This window comes from Apis mellifera, linkage group LG11 (assembly GCF_003254395.2).
Source record: "Apis mellifera strain DH4 linkage group LG11, Amel_HAv3.1, whole genome shotgun sequence".
Classification (NCBI taxonomy): domain Eukaryota; kingdom Metazoa; phylum Arthropoda; class Insecta; order Hymenoptera; family Apidae; genus Apis; species Apis mellifera.
In genome coordinates, this window is record NC_037648.1 from 6,521,709 (window position 1) to 6,543,150 (window position 21,442).

The following is a 21,442-nucleotide window of genomic DNA, read 5'->3' on the forward strand; positions in this document are numbered from 1 at the left end:
ATAAATAGACGAATTTCAATTTTGTTATTATTAAAAACATTCAAATGTCTTTAATAAAATTAATGTTGACTTATATTAAATAAAAATATAATTATATATATAATATTTATTATAATTATATTTACAAGAAATAAAAATAAATTTTAAAAATTAATAAAACTATTATTTTATTTTTTTTATTAAAATAAATGTATATATATTTGTTAAAATTATAATATATAGTATATATTAAATTCATTCATATTATTATTAAAATATATTAATAATTCCTTTTTTTTTTTGCTTTTATTAATTGTGTTAGAATACATTTTTAATGAAAGAATTATATCAAAATTTGCACTATTTTTTATTTATATTAAAGCAAAATTATGTTAAAAAAATATTGTATTATAATTTCCATACTTATCTAAATAATTTAGATACTTATCTATTTATTTATTATTCGTTTATCTAATATTTAATATTTAATATTTAATATTTAATTGATCTATTATATATTACATTTTGTGATATAAAATTATATTAGAAATATATTAAATTTTCAAATTTTCACAAATTTTCAAATATATTTAATTATATATTAAATATATTTTTAAAAAATACACATTCATACGGAAATATATATTTATTATTTATATAATACAATATAAATTAATTTGAAAAAATTAATTCACATTTTAATTAATTAATTAACATTTAATTTGGAGTTAATTTAAAAAAAATAAATAACAATGATAATCAATATTTGACAAATTTACTTAATTATTTGTTACATAACTTATGTTACATTAAAGTCTTATTATATTAAACTTTTATATTAAACGTTATTCTTTCAAAATGAACGCATGATTATTACATCTTAAAATATATATATCTGCCATTTTATATTTATCATTCTATATATCTATTATTCTATCAATTGATAATGTCAAATCTAAATATATTTATTCATGTTGTAATAATTTTAAAATTAAATAAAAATGTTTTTCATAAATAAATTATGTATATTACATTTCATAGAAATATAATTCAACGTTACAATTGATGTCTTTCATAAATAAATCGTCTAGACTACATTCCATAAAAATGCAACCCAATAAAATGTATGCAACATATCTAGTCTGTTACGTGTATGTCATTGAAGATCGAATTGTGTTATATACATATATAAACGCATATATACACATATATATCTATATGTAGAAGTTTTCTTGCGTAAATACTAGAGGACTTCATAGCATCGCAACGTCAACTTGCGTAACGATGACGAGCGTGATGAATCGAAGTTCGCGCGGATGAACGTGACGAGTGATCGATCCGCATATGTTTGTGACATTGATCGACGTTATTTGTGACGCTTTTACTTATTACGCCTACACACGGTCACGTAGCTCGTAACGACGTAATCGATTGTGCCGAGGCTATAGAGATTATGGGGACACTGGCCCCATCACAGGCTTCTCCACGTAAAAAAGAAAACCAGACCTTGTTGAATAATAAATCTTTTCATTTGCTCACAGTACAACGATTGCGATACGAGACATCATGCTTGGATTGGAATAAAAATGTATACACATGCATGAAATTGTGAAATGTTATTATTTTGCGAAAATATCTGTGGTGTTAATATTACATGATGTAGTTTTACGAAAGATGGTTCAATTATGAATAAATATTTTGCAAGTTTATAAGTATAATAGTTATATAAATATATACATAGTTATAAAATATTGTAAGTAAACATTTGTTTTGATTTTTTTGTTTTGTTAACCAGAAAAGTTGCAAATATTTTAATAATTGAAAATATATTCTTTTGAAAAGAATTGCTTAATCATAAATTTGTATTCTCTTGGAATTCCATATTCGCAAAATATAAAAAACTTGTTTTTTTAATAGCTTTCAACAAAATGGATATATATTATCGTAGATGTTTGTCTCAAAAATTTTATTTTAAAAAATTTTTATATTCAATAAATTCATGCAGAATTAAAAAAACTTAGTAGTTTAAGTCACAATTTCTCAAAAATTATAAATTAAAAAGAAAATATGTAATTTAATTTTAAATTTTTATAAAATTATATATTTTATATATATATCGTAACTAATTAATATAATATAATTTATATAAATATAAAAGTGTTTCAAATGTCGAATAATTACATAATAAACAAGTACAAGAATTTTAGGAAGTTGATTTATAATAATATTAGATATAATTCATTATAAAGATATATTTATTACAACTTGATCAATTAAGCGGGCATGACTTAATAACAAAACAATCTTAACAAAACAATCTTAAAAATTTTACAAAAGGGTAGTAGCAGATGCATAAGTGAGACTTCCAATAGGTGCGTAAGCTAAGGGTGATGAGTAAGCAGTTGTATATGCATAGGCATTAGGATAAGAGGCAAAAGTGGTAACAGTTTTGGTTGCTGGCAAGTTTACTAATCTCGCCGTTTGTGGAACTTTTTCTGGCAATTGTACCGGAGTGACAAGAGCTTTCACTGGTGTAGCAGTCTGTTGTTGCTGTTGTGATTGTTGTCGTTGCAATGATTGTTGTTTTTGATGTTCTTGTTGCTGTCCCTGTTCTTGTTGTATTCTCTGCTGTTGCTGAATTTGCTGTTGGAATCGCAATCTGGATTGTTGTTGAAGCTGTTGCAATTGTTGCAACTGTTTCTGTTGCTGTTCTTGTTGTTGTCTTTCAAACTCTTTCAATTGTTGCAGTTGTTGTTCTTGTTGTTGTCGAAGTTGCTCGTCACGAGCGATTGGACCGTTGGATGCAATTAGAGGACCGGATCTAGCCTCAACTACTTCAACGTCAGAATCTGGACCGCTGGCTGGAATGACTGGAGCTGGTGCAGGTGCTGCAGGCAGAACAGGTGCAGCTGCCGCAGCAGGCGCAATGGCTGGTGCGTATGGTAATAATGGAGCTGCAATGGCTGTTACAGCGGTTGCTGGTTCCCGGCTTACCACTGCGTTAAAGCCATTTATCGGATCCGCTGTATACTCGACTATGCGTCGAGTACCGTCTGCCTCAATCAAGCTGTAGCTACCTTGTACCAAATCGCCATTTCTAGTTTCATATTGGGCTTTAGAGTCTCCGGTTACAGCATCTTGGACGTCATACGCAAAACTGTAGTGGGGTGCCGCCTCTAATTCCTCGAGTTTTGCTGCCACTATAGGTGCCGGTATCGCCGGTACCACCGCCCCTTTTGAAAAGACTGCCACGCTTAAGAGTATGATGAGCTGAATATAAAAAGAAAATTTTTTCAGAAAATTATTTAATTCAAGAAAGAACGAAATTCTATAAAATTATATATGTATATATATATATATATATATATATATATATATATATATATATATATATATATATAATGATATATATTTCTTTTATATTCAAAATCAATTTTAATTATTAAAATTAAAATTTTTTTCGTTTTTTTTTGTTCAAATATATATCTGTTGTAATTTATAAATATATAATATAAAGATATATCTGTATGTAATATCGATAATAATCGTAAAATTTTTTATAATAAAAAAGACAGATTTACATTACTGTTATGTAATTTCATCAAAAGTTAAGATGATCAATATCTAGTGGCATATGCTTTATGCTAACTTGATGCACAGCTTGTTGTTGATCGATAAAGTAATTAATATTTAATAATTTAGCAGATATATATTAGATAATAATACAAAATTTGATGAAACTACAATATTTGTGAAACTTTTAAATATTTCAAAATATATTTGAAATTTTCGATTTTTGATAATTATAATTGTCCTAAAAACAATAAAAAAAGAATAATAAAAATGAAAATTAATAATAGATATTGCAACAAAAAAAAGGAAAAATACAATATATTTTAAATATAAACAAATATATAAAAAAAAGAAAGAAATATAATAAATTAATATAATATAATATTTAATTAATAAAACTAATTAAAATGATCTTTATGTTAAGTCTATGTTTATTGATTTCTAGCAAAGAACTTCTTACCTTTCCAGCCATGTTTGTTTGCAAGAAGATCGCCAGAAGACTGATGCCTTGGGGTAAAATTCGTCGTACTTTTATACGCCTGATGACTGTCGCTGTTTTCGTGTCATCCGCTAACAATAATCGAGCTATTCCTTGCACCCAAACTCACATCGAAACACCTGTCTTACACACAGTGTCCCCACTTAATCTCTCCTTGTTTTATTTAGCCTACCTATTACTCTCTTTCTTTTGCCATTCGATGACCTCCTCATAAATGTTACGATGTATATACATACAACCACAAACCGATGAGTATACACGCTTATGTTTCTTCATATCGTCGTAGTGAATACACGCGACCTGTATGCCAATATGTCGAAGATACGAAGTCTCGAGGTCATACGATGAAACCGCGAACGCAAACTGTGAACTCTACTCTAACCCTCCCTTGTGATGAAAGGTGCGTACTTCCAAAAGTTTATAATATTGCGCGATTGTTATCGATTAGCATTTATGTCGCAGCTACGACACATTGAACTAAGGCTATAGGCCAAAAGTTTCTTAATAGGAAGAATTATTATTCTTCTATTTGAATAAGTGTTTGAAAAATTTTTATAATACGACTATATTAGAATAATTTACAATTATCAGATAGATTGATTAATAATAAATTGGTAAACAAAATTATTATTATTATTATATGAGAGGAATATCAAATAATTTATTTTTAAATTATATATATTAAAATTATCATTAATTAAATTAATATTACAATACATTTAATTAATTATTTTTTCATTCAAATTTTTCATTTTTATTCTCACGCAAATATAATATAATTTTTTTTGTGTTATTTAAATTTTCATAAAAAATTAAATTAAATTAAATTATATTATTAAATTATATTAAATTAAATTATTATTTTTAATTATTTAATAGTTTTTTAATTTTAAAAATAAAAATATATCTCTATTTTAAAAATAAATCAATTAATTTTATATTTCGTGCATTAGAGCATTTGCATTTTGTAAAAAATTATAAAAAAGTATATTTCTGTTTATTCAATAAATATTCTATTTTTTAACAATAGTAAACTATTAATAATCTATAAAATATAGAATTTAAATAATACAATTATAATTTATTTTTTATGTAGTACTGATTACCAATAATTTTCAGAAAAATTTAATTTAAAATTTTTTTTTAATTTTTATAAAAAATTTTATAAAATATTTCGGTTAAACTTATTAATGAAATTTTAACAATAATTCCCTATAAAATAATTTAATATGATATTTTATAAGTAAAAATATATGGAATAATTATCATCTTTTAAAATTGTATTTTAATAATAAAATTTAATAATAATAATAATAATAATAAAATTTCGGTTAATAAATTTGAAAATCTATTATATCTCAAAATTATATCTAATAATCTAATAATATAGAAAATAAAAAAAATTAAAAATTAAAATAAAATAAAATTAATAATAATTCAAATACATTTATTTACATAGTTTTTTTATACTGATATATTATTATATTGAAATAAAATATATATTGAGATAAAAAATATATTGAATATTTTATTTAATATGTATATACTAATATAGAAATTGTACAAGATATGTATATATTTACAAAATGTTAATATATTCATGAATATTGATTAATATATTCTTTGAGAGAATAATTATAGATTGAAAGAAACACAAAAATTGATATAATGTAGATAGCTTATCTATTAAATAATAAACAATTCAAGTTTGTATTAAATGAAACAAAGACAAAGTGAGCTGTGACGGAAATAAAATCGTTTCACTTTATGTTCAATACTATCCCATAAATATATATATATATATATATATATTAATACTATAAATGGTTTAGCATTTTTTAGACATTTTTAAAATTTTATTTTTTCCCGAATTAAATAATTATTTTTTAAAAATATCATATTTTTATTTATTACTTTAAAATGATAATAAAAATTCATGTAACAAAGAAATATAAAATTTAATATTTTTAATATATATTTATTTTTATTAACTAAAATATTAAACTATTTTTTCACTAAACTTTTTTATTTTTATAAAATAAGATAATAAAAAAATATATAATATTTATATACATAAATGAATTCAAATTTTAATTAAATAAATTTTTTTTATAAAAATATTTCTTTAATAATCTATACAAAATGAATTATGAATGGTATTAAAAATATTAAGAGAATAAGAAAACGTTATAATTTTTTTACATTACATAATTATTAACAAAAATATATTTATATTAATTTTAGATATATCATATGTAAAAATAATAATATAATTTTATTTTTATATCTCTATATTTAACATGATATATTTATATTTAAATTAATTATTTTCAATTTAATTAGATCTCTTTAATTTTTCTTTTAGAATAATATAATTACATAAAAAGAAATAAGAAAGATTTTTATTTGATTATTTTCATTTGTTTATTAAAATGTATTTGAAATTTTTGCATTTGAATATGTACACAAAACTAACATTTAAGAACCTATGGTTTATATTCTTCCATGTAATATGTATGCATGCATATGTGTATACCTGTATATTTAAAAAATGCATTACTAATGCGCATATGATCTTTCTTTGTTTTATGTTTTCATATATATTCATATACTTTTTAAAAGTTCAATAATTCTTGTTAACATAAAAAAATTAATTTAATTTTTTATAATAAATAAATTTCTGATATAATAATAAAACGATTTAAAGATAATTTTTCAAATAATAAACAAAATTATATTTTATAAAATTAATATTAAATATTTTAAAAGCATTTATGTATAAATAGAATATTAATATATATAAAATTTTTTTATTATAAAACATATTAAACAGGTACAATTTTAGAGGCCAAAAAAAATAAAAATTAGTATACAAAAATTAAGGCTTATTTATTAAGTTTTAAGCAATATAATCTCACATTAGATGAAACAAAATGAGATTAGAATGTAAAGATAACGATAATTTTCATTCTATCTTACTTTGTTTAATATAAAGTTTAATTAGTAATTATTTAATAACTAAATCTTAATTAACATTTTTGTATATCAATTTTTGTATTTGTTTTGCCTTTTAAACAATTTCCAAAGAAACTCCATGAACAATATTCCTTATATTTTAATTATTATTATATAAGAATTCATAAAATTCAAATTTTTCAAATTATTAATAAAATGTAATAAATTTATAAATAAAAATAATACAAAATTTATTAATAAAATTAAAATATATTTTCAATATTGTAATTAATTGTTAGTAATGCATTATATTATACTATTATATTATATATTATACTAATTTTCTTTAAATATTATCAATTGAATCTTTATTTGATGATTGCTACATTTTATGTGAAAATGAAGTGTGAACGTGAGTATCATTTATATATTATCATTAATACGTTGAAGAAAGTCATTCGAGGTTATTCGACGAAATTACGAAAGATAGTGAATTCTATATATATTTATTGTATTTTTTTCTTATTCAATGTTCATAGTTTTATCCAATTAACAAGATTATCTTTATCATTATTCATTAATTATTAATTTTATTAATTATTATCATAATATTTAAAAATTTTTGCATTAAAAAGAATATAAATATACGCAATAACTTTTTTAAAATTGAAAATTAAATTAAAAAATAAATATTAGAAATAATGCATAATATTGATTGTATATATGGATTGTATATAATTTATATTATTAAATAACATTGTGTGATGCATATTATATATATACAAAATTGATTAATAAAATTAAAATATATTTTCAATATTGCAATTAATTGTTAGTAATGCATTAATAATATATTATACTAATTTTCTTTAAATATTGTCAATTGATATATATATATATTTTTTCAATATGTATTTTTTGTAATACATAAGAGAATAAGAGATTGAAATAGAAGATAATAAGATTTTGATCTATATATAATATTCTGATAAATTATTTTTTGTATGTATTATTTTTATGTACATATAATTTACAAAATAAAAAAATAATTTGATATTTTTAATGTATTATGTATAAAATTTTAAAAATAAATTCTTTATAAAAATGTTATGTGAATTATTTTATTGTATTTTAAAATAAGTAAATTAAATATTATTAAATAAATAAATTAAATATTATAAATAAATGAATATTTATAAATCATTACAAATTCAGAAAAATATATAAAAATTAAATTTAATTTTAATTTAATATAATTTTATAATAAATTTTATAAAAATTAAAAAACTTTTTCAATGATATTTTCAATGATATAATATTAATGAATATAATATATTATATATTAATATAATATAGTATAAATAAACATTATATTGAATTAATATTAATAGTATTATATATATAATAATAATAATATTATATTTATAATAAATTAAATATTATTTTATTATTTTTAATAATAATAAATAGGTTAAAATAATGAATGATGATAATTCTACAAATCATTAAAAATATATCTTCATTTTTCATGTTGAAAGATATATAATAATAAATAAATATTATTATAATTTAATAGTAAATAAATATTTCAATCTTAAAATAGAAAATAGATTAAAATATCAATCAATAAAAAAGTACTAATTTTTAAAAAATATATATTATTTTAAAACATTAAAAAATTATATATTTAAATTTAATAACAATTATATAAAAATATATTAATGTAAATTATTTTAATATTTAAAATTTTTTATTGTAATTACAATATCAAATAATTATAATTTTTTATAAATTTTCATTAAAAAATATATAAAGATTTATACAAAATATATTTTAAATAATAAATTTAAATGATTGTATGTAATTTTTGTATATTGATTTTTAATGATCTGAAAGAATAGAATTTTTAATATCGAATTATATATTCTTTTATATTCATAATCAATGTTTAATATTTTTCAATAATAAATAAAAATTATTATAATAATAAAAATTTCAAATATATAATATCGTATATTATATCATATATAATAATTATTTATTAATCATTAAGAAAAAATTAAATCATTTTTTTTCATCTCTCGTTTCAATTTTCAATGGAGATTTTAAATTTTTTTTACTTGTTTATAATAATAAATATAAAATTATATCACATTCTGAGATATAATCGTTTTTTTAATTATAGTAATATAACATGATAACGTAATACATAGTTATATTAAATATAATAATTAAAAAAATAATATTGATCAACACATACTTGTGATTTTATAATTTTTAATATATTTCTTTTTATAAATTTTAATATACTAATTAAATCTATAAATTTCATCTTACCAGAATCTATAATTTTTTAAAAAATTAAAATAAAAAAATTGAAATTTGAAAATGTTCCATGTGTTTTTATATGTGTTTCCATTGTTTTTATAATAATAGTTATTCAGTTTTTTTTTGATACGAAATGATTCTATGAATTTTGCCTAACAAAGTAATATAAATAATTATTATAAATAATTATTATAAATAATTATTAATTTATCAACATCTAGATTTAAATCATGATCAAAGTTAAGTTAAATTGAAAACATACGATAGAACAGTCTATAGAACAGTCTGCTAAAAAGAAGAAATAACAAAGGACGTTACAATATTATTTTTATTTTCGATATAGAAACTAAATAGCTTTCTAAAAATACAAAGCAATAATACTCAATAACAATTATTGGAGACTTTTATATTATAATATGCTATATTTTATATACTTGATTATATATTGCTATATATATGTAATAGACGAAACGCTATCATTGAATATTATCATTACATATTTATAATACATATAATCTAAAATATAGTAGAATAACGAAAAAGAATCGCAGATCAACTTTTCAGAACTCGTTATAAAAAAAAAAGTTTGCTCTTAAAAGAATGATCTTAAAATAAATTTTGAAAAAATTCTTTAAAATCTAGAAATGTTTGAATTTGTAAAATTTAAAAAAAAAAAAACAACTTCAATTTTCATTCTGTGTTACAACAAAAAATGATTTTCGAAAAAGTAAAAAGTAAAATAAGAGTTTTAGTTTAAAATAAATCCATGTACAGTATTATATAATTTCTTTCAAAACTATAACAGTTCAAATATTTCGACAATTTCTAAATCGAAATTTGATAATTGAAAATTAAAAATCTTTTAATTTTCTGGCATAATGATTATTAATATATTAAAATATATCTAAAATATATATAAAAAAGTTTAAAAAATATACAAATATAACTAAAATGTAGGGAATAGTAATAATTACAAATATCTTATAAAAGATTTTACTATAAACGCACCGTTACAAAATAATTGCAGTATATACAGTGTGATATGACTAGTTATATAACAAATAGTATAAAAAGATAAATTTCTTTTTTATAAGCAAATGATATCAATATAATTCTATTAAACATTGAGCAATGCATAACTTAAATGACTTTAAAAATAATTAAAAAATTTTTTTGTTATAGAACATTATTATAAATACAATCAAATATTTTATGCCGCACAATATAAAATCCAAATAAAATGCAAAAATCAATGAAAGCTAAAACTCTTTTATGAAATTAACACATTCCTTATATTGTTAAAATAATTCTTTTTTTGTTTGAAATAGCCAAAAATTATAAATTGTAAAGCAATAAACAATCAATAACAATTACTAAAAATCTCTAAGGATGAAAAGCCACTGGAGCAACTTTTACGGCAGGTTTAACAATAGCCAAAGGTTTTTTATGGACAACCGCATTGAATCCATTCACAGGATCCGCCGTATATTCGACAATCCTTCTAGTGCCATCAGCTTCAATGAAACTATAACTACCGCTCACTATATCGCCATTTCTGGTTTCTTGCTGGGATTTCGAGTCGCCTGTTAAACTATCTTGAACATTGTAAGCATAAGTGTATTGTGGATGAGGATCATAATTAAATTCTGGATTCACGGATGCGAGTTTGGCCACTGCTGCTAGAGAAATTGCAGATCCTTTGCATGTTACAATCATACCAATCGCCAATACAATACTTATTTGCTAAAAAATAATAGAAAAATATAAAAATATAAAATTAATAAATAAAATTAAAAATATAAAATTTAAAAATAGCAATTATGTAATTCATATTTAACATTTAGAAATTTAATATTCTATTGTGTAATTAATAGTATCTTTTATATAATATTTTTAATAAAAAATTTTTTTTATAAATTATATATATAATTTACAAAATATTCTTTATTATATTTATATATATATATATATATATATATATATATAAATATTATATTTAGATATATGTATAAAGTGATTTATAATTTTATTTATTTTATATATATATTATATATTATATATAATATTACTAATATTACTAATAATTTTAGAGTTTTATTAAATATTATTTTCGATTGATTTTATGAAATTTTGTATAAAGATTTATATCATATATATATATATATATATATATCATATTTGATATATAATAATTATACATACATATTACATGAAATTAAAAAAATAAAATTACAAATTCATTTATATATATATATATATATATAATAGTATATATAATATAGTACATTAAATATAATTTTAATAAATATTAATAACAATAATTATAATCATATTAAAATAATATAATATATAAAATTTTTAGAAAATTATATGTTTTAAATTAACGTTCGAATTAATGATCATATTGATAATATTTCAATAATTTTTAGCAACGATCATAGAAATTAGAAAATTATTTCTCAAGAAAGTATCAGAAATGATATTAATATGACAAATGAATAGATAATAGTATATACTTTAATTGATAACACATTTATATATGTAATATATGATATATTTATTATTATTGATTATTTTTATTTAAAGAATTTTGTTATTTTCTTCAGATTTCTCTAGTTTAATAAATAAATTAAAATAGTAATAGTAAGCATATCATTAATAATTTCATTTTTTAAAAAATTTTATAATTCTTTATCTAAGAAAAAAAAGAAAACAGAAATCATATTTATCTACTCTATTTTTAAATTAGATAGATAATAATAATTAATAGTGAATTTTTAATAATGAATTTTTTAAAAATTTATTAAAAACATCTCTGTATAAATTTTTTATAAAATATTAATTGTTTTGAATTAATCAATATTCTTTTAATTGATTTCCAAATTTTAAAAAATAGTAATAAAAAAATTAAAATTTTTTACATTCATTTATTTTCTATATTATGTATTTAAAAATAATTACTATTTTTAAATAACAAAAAAAATAAAAAATTTAGTGAAATCTAATTAACAAAATTGATTAACTATTATGTTTCTTTCTCACCTTAATAGTCATGTTTTATATTTTGTATATCCTATGAGTGAATGCAAGTCAAGAAGGAAACTAACTTCGTTTTAAAGTGACAAACGTATTTATAGGTAGTACAGGGTTGTCATTTGTGGGTGTATGTGAATCGATGCTCTTTACAGCTCTCGATGCATTGCAAGCAGTTTGGAAGGTACGTACGTGACGTTTTCGACGGCAAAAGTTTCGCTCTTGTTTTATTTTCTAATAGCTGCATATCGAACATTTTTTTATATTTGAGCGCATTTTGGTTTTTATTATTGATCTTCTTCTAAATATTAAATACATACATATGTATTTTTATATTTGAAAACAAATGTAGAAATTTATAAAAATTAATAATTTATATATTTTATTATTTCAATATATATCTTTCGATATATATTTTTTAACGAAAAACATTAAAATTTTTTTATAGAAAATATATATATATATATATATAGTATTTATATAGTATAATTCTTCGTAAGAATATATATTAACTATTAATGATTATGAAAAATATTAATGATACATTTTTGTTTCAAAAATTTAATACTGAATTTTACTAATAAAATTAATAACTAATTCAAATATTTATAAAAATTATATTAATAAAAACAAATTTTGTTAATTCAAATTAAAAAAAACAAGAATGAAGATAATTAGAAATATATTAATAAATATATCTTGTTTAAAAAATATTTATCAAGATTATATATATTCATTTTTTTATTCTCCATTCGATATTTATAAAATTTTAAATAATTGATATAAATAATATCTTAATGTCTTTGATATTATTTAAAATACAATAGCGCAATTATTTTATATTAAAAAAAATAAAATAACAAAAAACATTAAATATATTAATTATTGTTTAAAATGTAAAAATTTAGAAAAAAGGAATTCGGACAATAATTTTTCCTCTTTTTAAAACTATTGTGCTTTCACTGTTGCATAATTCCGTATAGTTTTAGTCACAGTTGTAAGTATAACATTTCCGTCATGTAAGCACATGATACAAAGAATACTAAACGATCCGTTTGATGAAAATGATCCGCTTTAGAATGCTCATATTTTGTTTTTCAATTTCTCTAATTTTTCGTTCGTTATTCTATTAAATAGACCTAACTATTACATGGATGAAAAACATCTATCATACATCTTATTTTTTAAAATATATTTTACATTCTAATTAAAAAAATAACCATCTAACATTATTATAATCTTAATTTATATTAATATTATTATTTGTAAAGAAAAAAAAACTAAAAATAAAATAAATATAATTTTTTGTTTGTTATATCTTTTTAACACAATTATAAGAAAGAATCTAAGTCATACCTACTTATTTTAATGAAATTTATGTGAGATATTATTTTTAAAAAAATAAATGACAAGTATTTTTTTTATTAGTTATCATATGCGTTGAAAAGATGAAAATAGATCCTAAAGTTGCAAAAATATATTTTTGAAATATCAAAAGAAAGAATATTAATATTTTTTTTTAATTATGCATCTTTGAATAAATTTGATTAATCAACTCATGCAAAAAATTTGAAAATAATTATTTGATTGAAAAATACTAAAAATTTTTTATTAATCAAAATATCAATAATCAATATTTTTATGAAATAAATATTGATTATATTAATGTCAATATATTAATACAATTTAATATAGCTAAAACTACTATGTAAAAAATATATATAATTAGTATATGTATAATATATATAATTAATATAACTAATATATAAAATGTATAAAAAAAATCATAAAAAAATTTAAATTATTTACTAATTTTATAAATACTATTTATTATATTAATATTTATAATTATATTTATAATTAAATTCAATTTATTATAATTTTAAAAATTTTAATTAATTATACAATAAAAAATAATTATAAAAATTTATTATTTTAGATTTCGAATTTTTAATAGGCTATATATCATGACTGCTAATTATATAATTTTTCAAACATTTTCACTAAGTTAATAATAAAATTTTTCGAATAATTTTTTAATAAAAAATTAAATTATTTTAATTTTTTCAATGAAATTGTATATTTTTTTATAAAAATCAATTCATTTTCATATTTATTTTAAAAAAATATTAAAATCTTAAATCAAAAATTGATTAATTCAGAAATTATGATTTTTGTTGCGAATTATACATAGAAATTAAAAATATTTTGATTCAGAAAATATAGTTAATAGATTAATGTCACTTTATAATATTATTAATATTTTAATATTATTAATATTATTAATGAACAAAATATCCAAAAAATGACAAAAATATATAATAAATATTTATATAATCATATTTTATTAAATATATGATATAAATTTTACAATTTAAACAGAAAAAGACAAGAATTTATTTAAAATATCACTTATTTTAAAAAGAGAATATATAATAAAAGAAATTAATACATAGAAAAGTTTAATATATTTTTATATTTCCCATTAAAGAATAAAAAAAAATTATATGCTATAATATTATAAATATATATATGCTTTGTGATCACACTAAGTTATGATTGTTTTAAGTAAATTTATTAAATTAAATTATTTTAAAACTATCTTATTAAAGAAAGTATATTTTTATGCTGAAAAATATAAATTTTTATTTTATTTACATAAGGTTTTTATTATTGTGTATTATTAATTTTTATTATTAATTTTATGTGAAAATACATTCAATATTACATATAGATGTCAATTCTTATTGCTTTCAGTTTAAGATTAAATATTAGATTATTGTTTTAAAATTTCATGTTTAGAGAAATATGAGACATATAATCAAGAGAAATTTGATATATATATTATATTTTCCTAAAATAATTTAATCTATAATAAATATTCTTCAGCAAACAAATTATAATGGAAACTTATATATTTTAATAGATACCATTTAAATAGATGATTTAAAAATTGTCAAATAAATTCATCTAATAATTTATTAAAAATATTATTGAAAGTTATTTATAAAAATAAACTAATAAGAACAATGATTAAAAAATACAAAATCAATAAAATTATATTATTTAGATATTACATAATTAAAATATATATAAATATATATATATATATATATATATATATATACATACATATATAAGATATATATAATTAAATATAAAAATAATAAAAATGATAAAAAAATAATTTTTTTATCCAATTTCATAACATCATAATATTTAATATTTATAAACAAAGAAAAAAAAATTATTAACAGAATATTTACTAATTTCAGCAAATTTTAATTATGATTTTTATGTTATGCTATATAGTACATATATTAATGTTAATTTTATGGATTTTAAGAATGACACGAACTATTGAGAATATAGACGAAAATGAAAATGCAAGTTATATTTGTTGCAATTCTTTATATTCACGTTCGAAACCAAATGCACATTAGATTTAATAAATGCTCATTAGATTCTAAATGATGCCATATATATAATATAATGATATAACTATTTAAACAAAATTACTTTTATTGTGAAATTTATACAAAATAAACTTTTTTCTCATGCCTCTCATAATTATATATCTATAAATTTGAGACATTTAACATAAATTTATTTTTTTGTTTAAATTTAAAAAATTTATATTTGTTTTTATTAAAGAATAGAACATTGAATGTAATACAAAAAGATTATTAAAATATTATTCAGTCTCTTTTATACAATCTTTTTTTCAAAAATATATTTTCCTACTATTTATAATTATAAATTATGAAAATCTTACTATATAATAGAAAAAAAAAAAATGAATATAATGATTTTATTTTTTTTAAATTAATTGTTAAAAGTTGTCAAAAAAGTTAAAAATAATTTCGAAATCAATAGATTGATTAATATTATAATTTTTACATATCAATTTTTTATTATATCAAATATACCATAGTAAAATAGTGTCATATAAAAAATATTATATAAAAAGAATGTAAGAAGAAATTGTAAAAAAAAATTATAAAAAATATGTTTATGAATAATTCAAAATTTTGAAACAATGTAATTTGTATAAACAAAACATACGATTTATTATCACATGATAATATTATAATATTATAATATTATAATATATATAATATATTCATATGTTTATCCTGTATATAAGACTGTGAATGTATATATTTCTACGTATAAGATGAATATATTGGAAATAATTGATTTATATTATAATAAAAAAAAATATATATAAATATATTTCATATTTTGTTTTTGAATTACAATTTATTTTATATTATAATATTTATTAATTATAATATTCTTTTCAGAAAAATTGCTTCAATTTTCTATAAACATATATAATATTATAGATTTTCAAATCTATTAAATTTCATAAAAAAGAATATTTCAAAGACGATATATATTTTGAAACATGTTTCTCTCGAGCATTCGGCAATTTTTTAGAAATCATTCTATATAAAGACATCTAGTTCGTCAATATTACGTAAGTCTATATATAAAATTCATACCAATTTTTATTTCATAATTGTAAAATGATATTTCATTTTCATGAAATCAAAATTCATAAAATCAAAAATTTAGTATATCTTAGTATATCTTTCTTTGCTGAAAGTATATTAGATATTTCATTTATAATATAATACTTACAAGAAACTTGAATCATACAAAAAACTAAGTTAATACTCACTTTTATATATATTTATACAAAAAAATTGCAACACAAAATAAATTATAAAACAAAATCATATTTAACATATATTTATATGAATTTTTCTTCTTATTTTAATATAATCAAATTAATTTCTGTCACACTTTCTACATGTTTTGAATCATCATGAATACATAAAATATATATATGTTCTTGAGAAAATCATTAAAAAACAATATATAAAAAAATTCTGAGAGAATATATTTATTTTAATCTGTTTCAAACAAAATTATTATTTAAGTAATAATAATAATATTATTATTATTATTAAATATTAATTTATAAAAAACTTATTTTTTATAAATTAAAATATATTATATGATAATTATTTTATAAAATAAATTTCAATAATTCTACTTTATTAAATATTACAATTTTATAATTCAAATAAAATGTAGAAAATATAAAACATTCTTTATACTATTGAAGTATAAATAATTTAAAAATTATTCAAATATTTTTAAACTATATATACTATATATTATTCTATATTGTATATACTATATTCTATATACTATAGAAACTCATTTTTATACACAACAACAAATATGAATATATTTATTAATAATGGACTTTTTATGTTATTGTTTACTAATAAAATTGATCATTAATATTATGTAAGAAAAATAATTATTAAATAATTATTTATATTTTGAAAATTTACCTTATATATTTTTGTTGATATAAATTATTTTATATAAAATTTTATAGATCTTGTTTTATTAAATAATTAATAATATAAATAAATATGCATTTTCCAAAATTATGGCCATGTAATTTTCTGTTTTTTCTTTGATGGTGCTCCCTACAAAACATGTGAAAATTTTTATGTTAATTTTTTATACATATATTATATTTATTAACTAATATTTGTTATTTTTTATATTACATAATTCTATGATTCATTTATTAATATTATATCATTTATGGTACCACATATATCTACTATACATTTAAAGTAATACAAACTTAAATTTTCCTATATTAAACTAGACTAATATTCTATTTTATTTGATTTATTATATGTTTTTTTAATTTTAACATAAAAATGTATTCATTTAAATTATAATTTGATTTCTTTATATAAATAACAAAAATATATAAATAACGTTTCATTTGAAATGTTATTAAATTAATTAAAAAAATATGAAAATATATCAAAATTATAAATAACTTTTTAAGTTGAAAATATCTAATTAATTATAAATACTTTAAAATAAAATTATTCAGAGTAAGTTATTCAGACCAAAGAATCAAAAGAAAAAAATATTTAAAAATAAATAATATAAAAAATTGAATTGAAATCGTTTAAAAAAATAAGATCAAGTTAAATAATTAAATAACTAATAATAAATATACCTACATCATATTTTTCATCATTAACATGTTTGTCAATACTATTACATTTTGTAAAATTATTTGAATTATTCAAACGTATTTTCTTAGAAGTTTGTTTAATTTCATTTGTAGAAGATTTTGATCTCATATAAGAAGATTCAGGCATTTTTGTTGTTTCATTAATACATATTTTTGTACTATTTGTACCATTCCTAAAAAAAATTTATATACTATTCTTATTAGAAATAAAAAACAAAAATATTAAATAAAGAAAAGAAAAAAATAAAAAACAAAACAATTATAAGAACATAGAGGGAAATTTCCTACGATACATATAAGAAAAGATATAAGGATAGAAATCTAATAATAAAATTTCAATACAAAAATATATTACAGAAAAGATTATGTGTAGAATATTTGGAAAGAAAGACAAAAATATATAATATGCTTTAAGGAAATAAAACTGTAAAACTAATGAAAGAATTATATGAGATAAAAAAAGAAGCAATGAAAAAAATTATAAAAAAAAGAAAAAGAAAAAAAAAAATGAAAACTAAAGACTAATAATAGTTTAAGTTAAAAATTAAATACATAAAAATAGTAAAAGAATGGACAAAGTTTATGCAATTATTTTTATTATGATATTGTTATCAAGTATTATATAATTTATATTTGGATTTTATCTATATTACTATATAATTTATTTTTGAATACAGGCTAAGTTATATTAAAATATTACAATGCAGAAGTTTATGTGTGAAAATTATTTTTAATTACTTTAATTAATATGAAATTTATATTTAATATGAATTTATATTTTAAATAATATAAAAATTTTAAGATTAAATATAAGAAAATAGCATAAAAACTAAAATTTATATAATTATTCTTATTATAGCATTGTTATCATAATATTATTATAGTTTATTTTTTATTACTAAACTATTAAATTAAAAAAATTACGATATATAATACAGTGATATATAATAATTTATGCTCTAAATGATATAAAATTAGTTAAGTTGTTTTCAAAATAAATTCTAATAGTAATTCTGAAATAATATATTGTAATTGAATTCTGAATGATTATTTATAAAATCAAAAATCATCTTAAGATTAAAAAATAAATAATAAGTATTATACGAAACAAAAAATTATATAAAAATGTTAATGTTAATTGTATAAAAATATGAATATATGAATTAAAAATATGATACATAATAATAATCATTTTAATCATCTATTTCATTGATTATTTATAATTTATTTTAAATATTTTATTTTATTTTAAATATATCATCAATATATTGATTGCTAAAAATCTAATGTATATTATATTTATTTATATTAATAATTTTTTATATGTTGTAAAAATTGAAAATTTTAGAAAAATATGTATGTGATGATAGTTTAATAATTGTAAATATTCTCTTATTTTGTTTCTAAATTTTAATAGAAGATTTTACAGATTTTAATAAAACTATAGTCAAATAAACTTAACTATATTAATTAAATATAATTGAAATAACAATCAATATATTAAATATTTATCATCTAAAAAATTAATAACTTATTTATAAGAAATGAATATTTTTAATATATATATCATAATCATTTATCATATATACATTTATCATAATTGAAACTTTAATATTTTATTAGTTTATAATAAATAAGTTTTACAAATGTTTTACTCACAATGAAATTGAATTTCTATACAATTCATTATCAAAATGTGTTGCTTCATTATGTTCTTTTATTCCTGAATTTTGCATATTTTCGGATTGTCTTTGAGGTAATGGTAATGCTACCCTTTTATATAATTCTATTAATTCAAATCTAGATAAATTTTTATAATCACTGAAGTCAATACATCTCTATAAAATAAAAAGATTTAAATAAGTATATTATGTACATAAAAAGTTTTTTTTTTTGATAAATAAATTAATAAAAGATAAATATTAATATTAATATCAAACTAAGAAATACTTTAAGAATTTTATTTTTCAATCAAAGCCTAAAATAATTAAAAAAAAAAAATTATAATTATTTAAAATTTTGACAATACTACTTTTTTACATTCTTTGTTATAAAAAGAAAATAATAAAATTATTGAATACAAAATAATTTAGATCTTTAAATATTCATTCAACATTACTAAATATCTGTAATTCAATATTTTCGATTTAATATAAAAAATTAAATTTCTTAAAATTTAATCAAATTGAAAATTGTCAAAAAACATAACCTGTTTGGCTTACATTTTCTAAAATTTTCTTAAGTTCAGAATTTGACAATGATTCAGGATGAGTTAATTCATACATTCCTAATATCGACATTTTGTTAAATATTTAATTCACTAATAAAAATTACTGTATTATGATCATTTAACAATTCACAAATACGTGAGACTATTTAAATATTAGTTTATGCTTATTATTCGTTATTTAATATATGTATATATATAGTATTTAATATATGTATAGTAATTATTTCATTTTTATTTATTATTATGAATTCATTTTGCAAATTTTAATAAATATAAAAAAATTTTATATATCATGAAATAAAATATATTATTATTATATACATTATATTAATATAATGCGAAATAAAATGTACTATTACATTAACATATTATATTGAAATATTTCAATGCGGCAACAAAAATTGAAAGGAGTTCTCAATGACAGATATCAACTTTTTAATAACTATAAGAAAAGATTAAAACGGTGGAGAATGCAATAAAATCCAATATGGCTATGCACACTGATGACAAGCTTCAATACTTGAATTAGATATACAGAGAAAAAATTAAAAAAAATTTTTTTTTATCTTAAATTTCTTAAAAAAGTTCGTGACGCAATTGTATGCATCATCGATCATAGAATAGATCCCTATAGCACATATGTTTACGTCACTTGCGATAAATATAAAATATTTTGTTTATTCATATGCATATAGTTTCTGATGCATATAGTTTCATATAGTTCATTATTATGATATCTATTAGTATTCACATAATAAAT

General features: G+C 17.6%; 3 protein-coding genes across 3 annotated transcripts; all 3 read right to left on the minus strand.

The window, feature by feature from the left end:
- Positions 1-2,023: 2,023 nt before the first annotated feature.
- On the minus strand, positions 2,024-4,401 carry CPR3 (cuticular protein 3). The gene is made up of 2 exons (NM_001270819.1): positions 4,013-4,401; positions 2,024-3,249 (listed from the first exon to the last, which is right to left on the minus strand). The coding sequence occupies exons 1-2, from the start codon at positions 4,022-4,024 to the stop codon at positions 2,308-2,310; spliced, it is 954 nt and encodes a 317-aa protein (NP_001257748.1). The 5' UTR covers positions 4,025-4,401; the 3' UTR covers positions 2,024-2,307.
- Positions 4,402-10,310: 5,909 nt separating this feature from the next.
- On the minus strand, positions 10,311-12,494 carry CPR4 (cuticular protein 4). Its single transcript, NM_001270820.1, has 2 exons — positions 12,377-12,494; positions 10,311-11,077 (listed from the first exon to the last, which is right to left on the minus strand). The coding sequence occupies exons 1-2, from the start codon at positions 12,386-12,388 to the stop codon at positions 10,718-10,720; spliced, it is 372 nt and encodes a 123-aa protein (NP_001257749.1). The 5' UTR covers positions 12,389-12,494; the 3' UTR covers positions 10,311-10,717.
- A 5,306-nt stretch (positions 12,495-17,800) lies between these two features.
- Positions 17,801-20,883, minus strand: LOC107965751. The gene is made up of 4 exons (XM_026443879.1): positions 20,675-20,883; positions 20,112-20,290; positions 18,439-18,625; positions 17,801-17,880 (listed from the first exon to the last, which is right to left on the minus strand). The coding sequence occupies exons 1-4, from the start codon at positions 20,750-20,752 to the stop codon at positions 17,839-17,841; spliced, it is 486 nt and encodes a 161-aa protein (XP_026299664.1). The 5' UTR covers positions 20,753-20,883; the 3' UTR covers positions 17,801-17,838.
- Between the last annotated feature and the right edge of the window lie 559 nt (positions 20,884-21,442).

Coding starts and splice junctions, on each gene's coding strand:
- LOC107965751 (XM_026443879.1), bottom strand. CDS start 20,752: ATGTCGATATTAGGAATGTATGAATTAACTCATCCTGAATCATTGTCA. Junction 20,291..20,674: donor TTAAGAAAATTTTAGAAAAT/GTAAGCCAAACA, acceptor TTTATTTTATAG/AGATGTATTGACTTCAGTGA. Junction 18,626..20,111: donor TATAGAAATTCAATTTCATT/GTGAGTAAAACA, acceptor AATTTTTTTTAG/GAATGGTACAAATAGTACAA.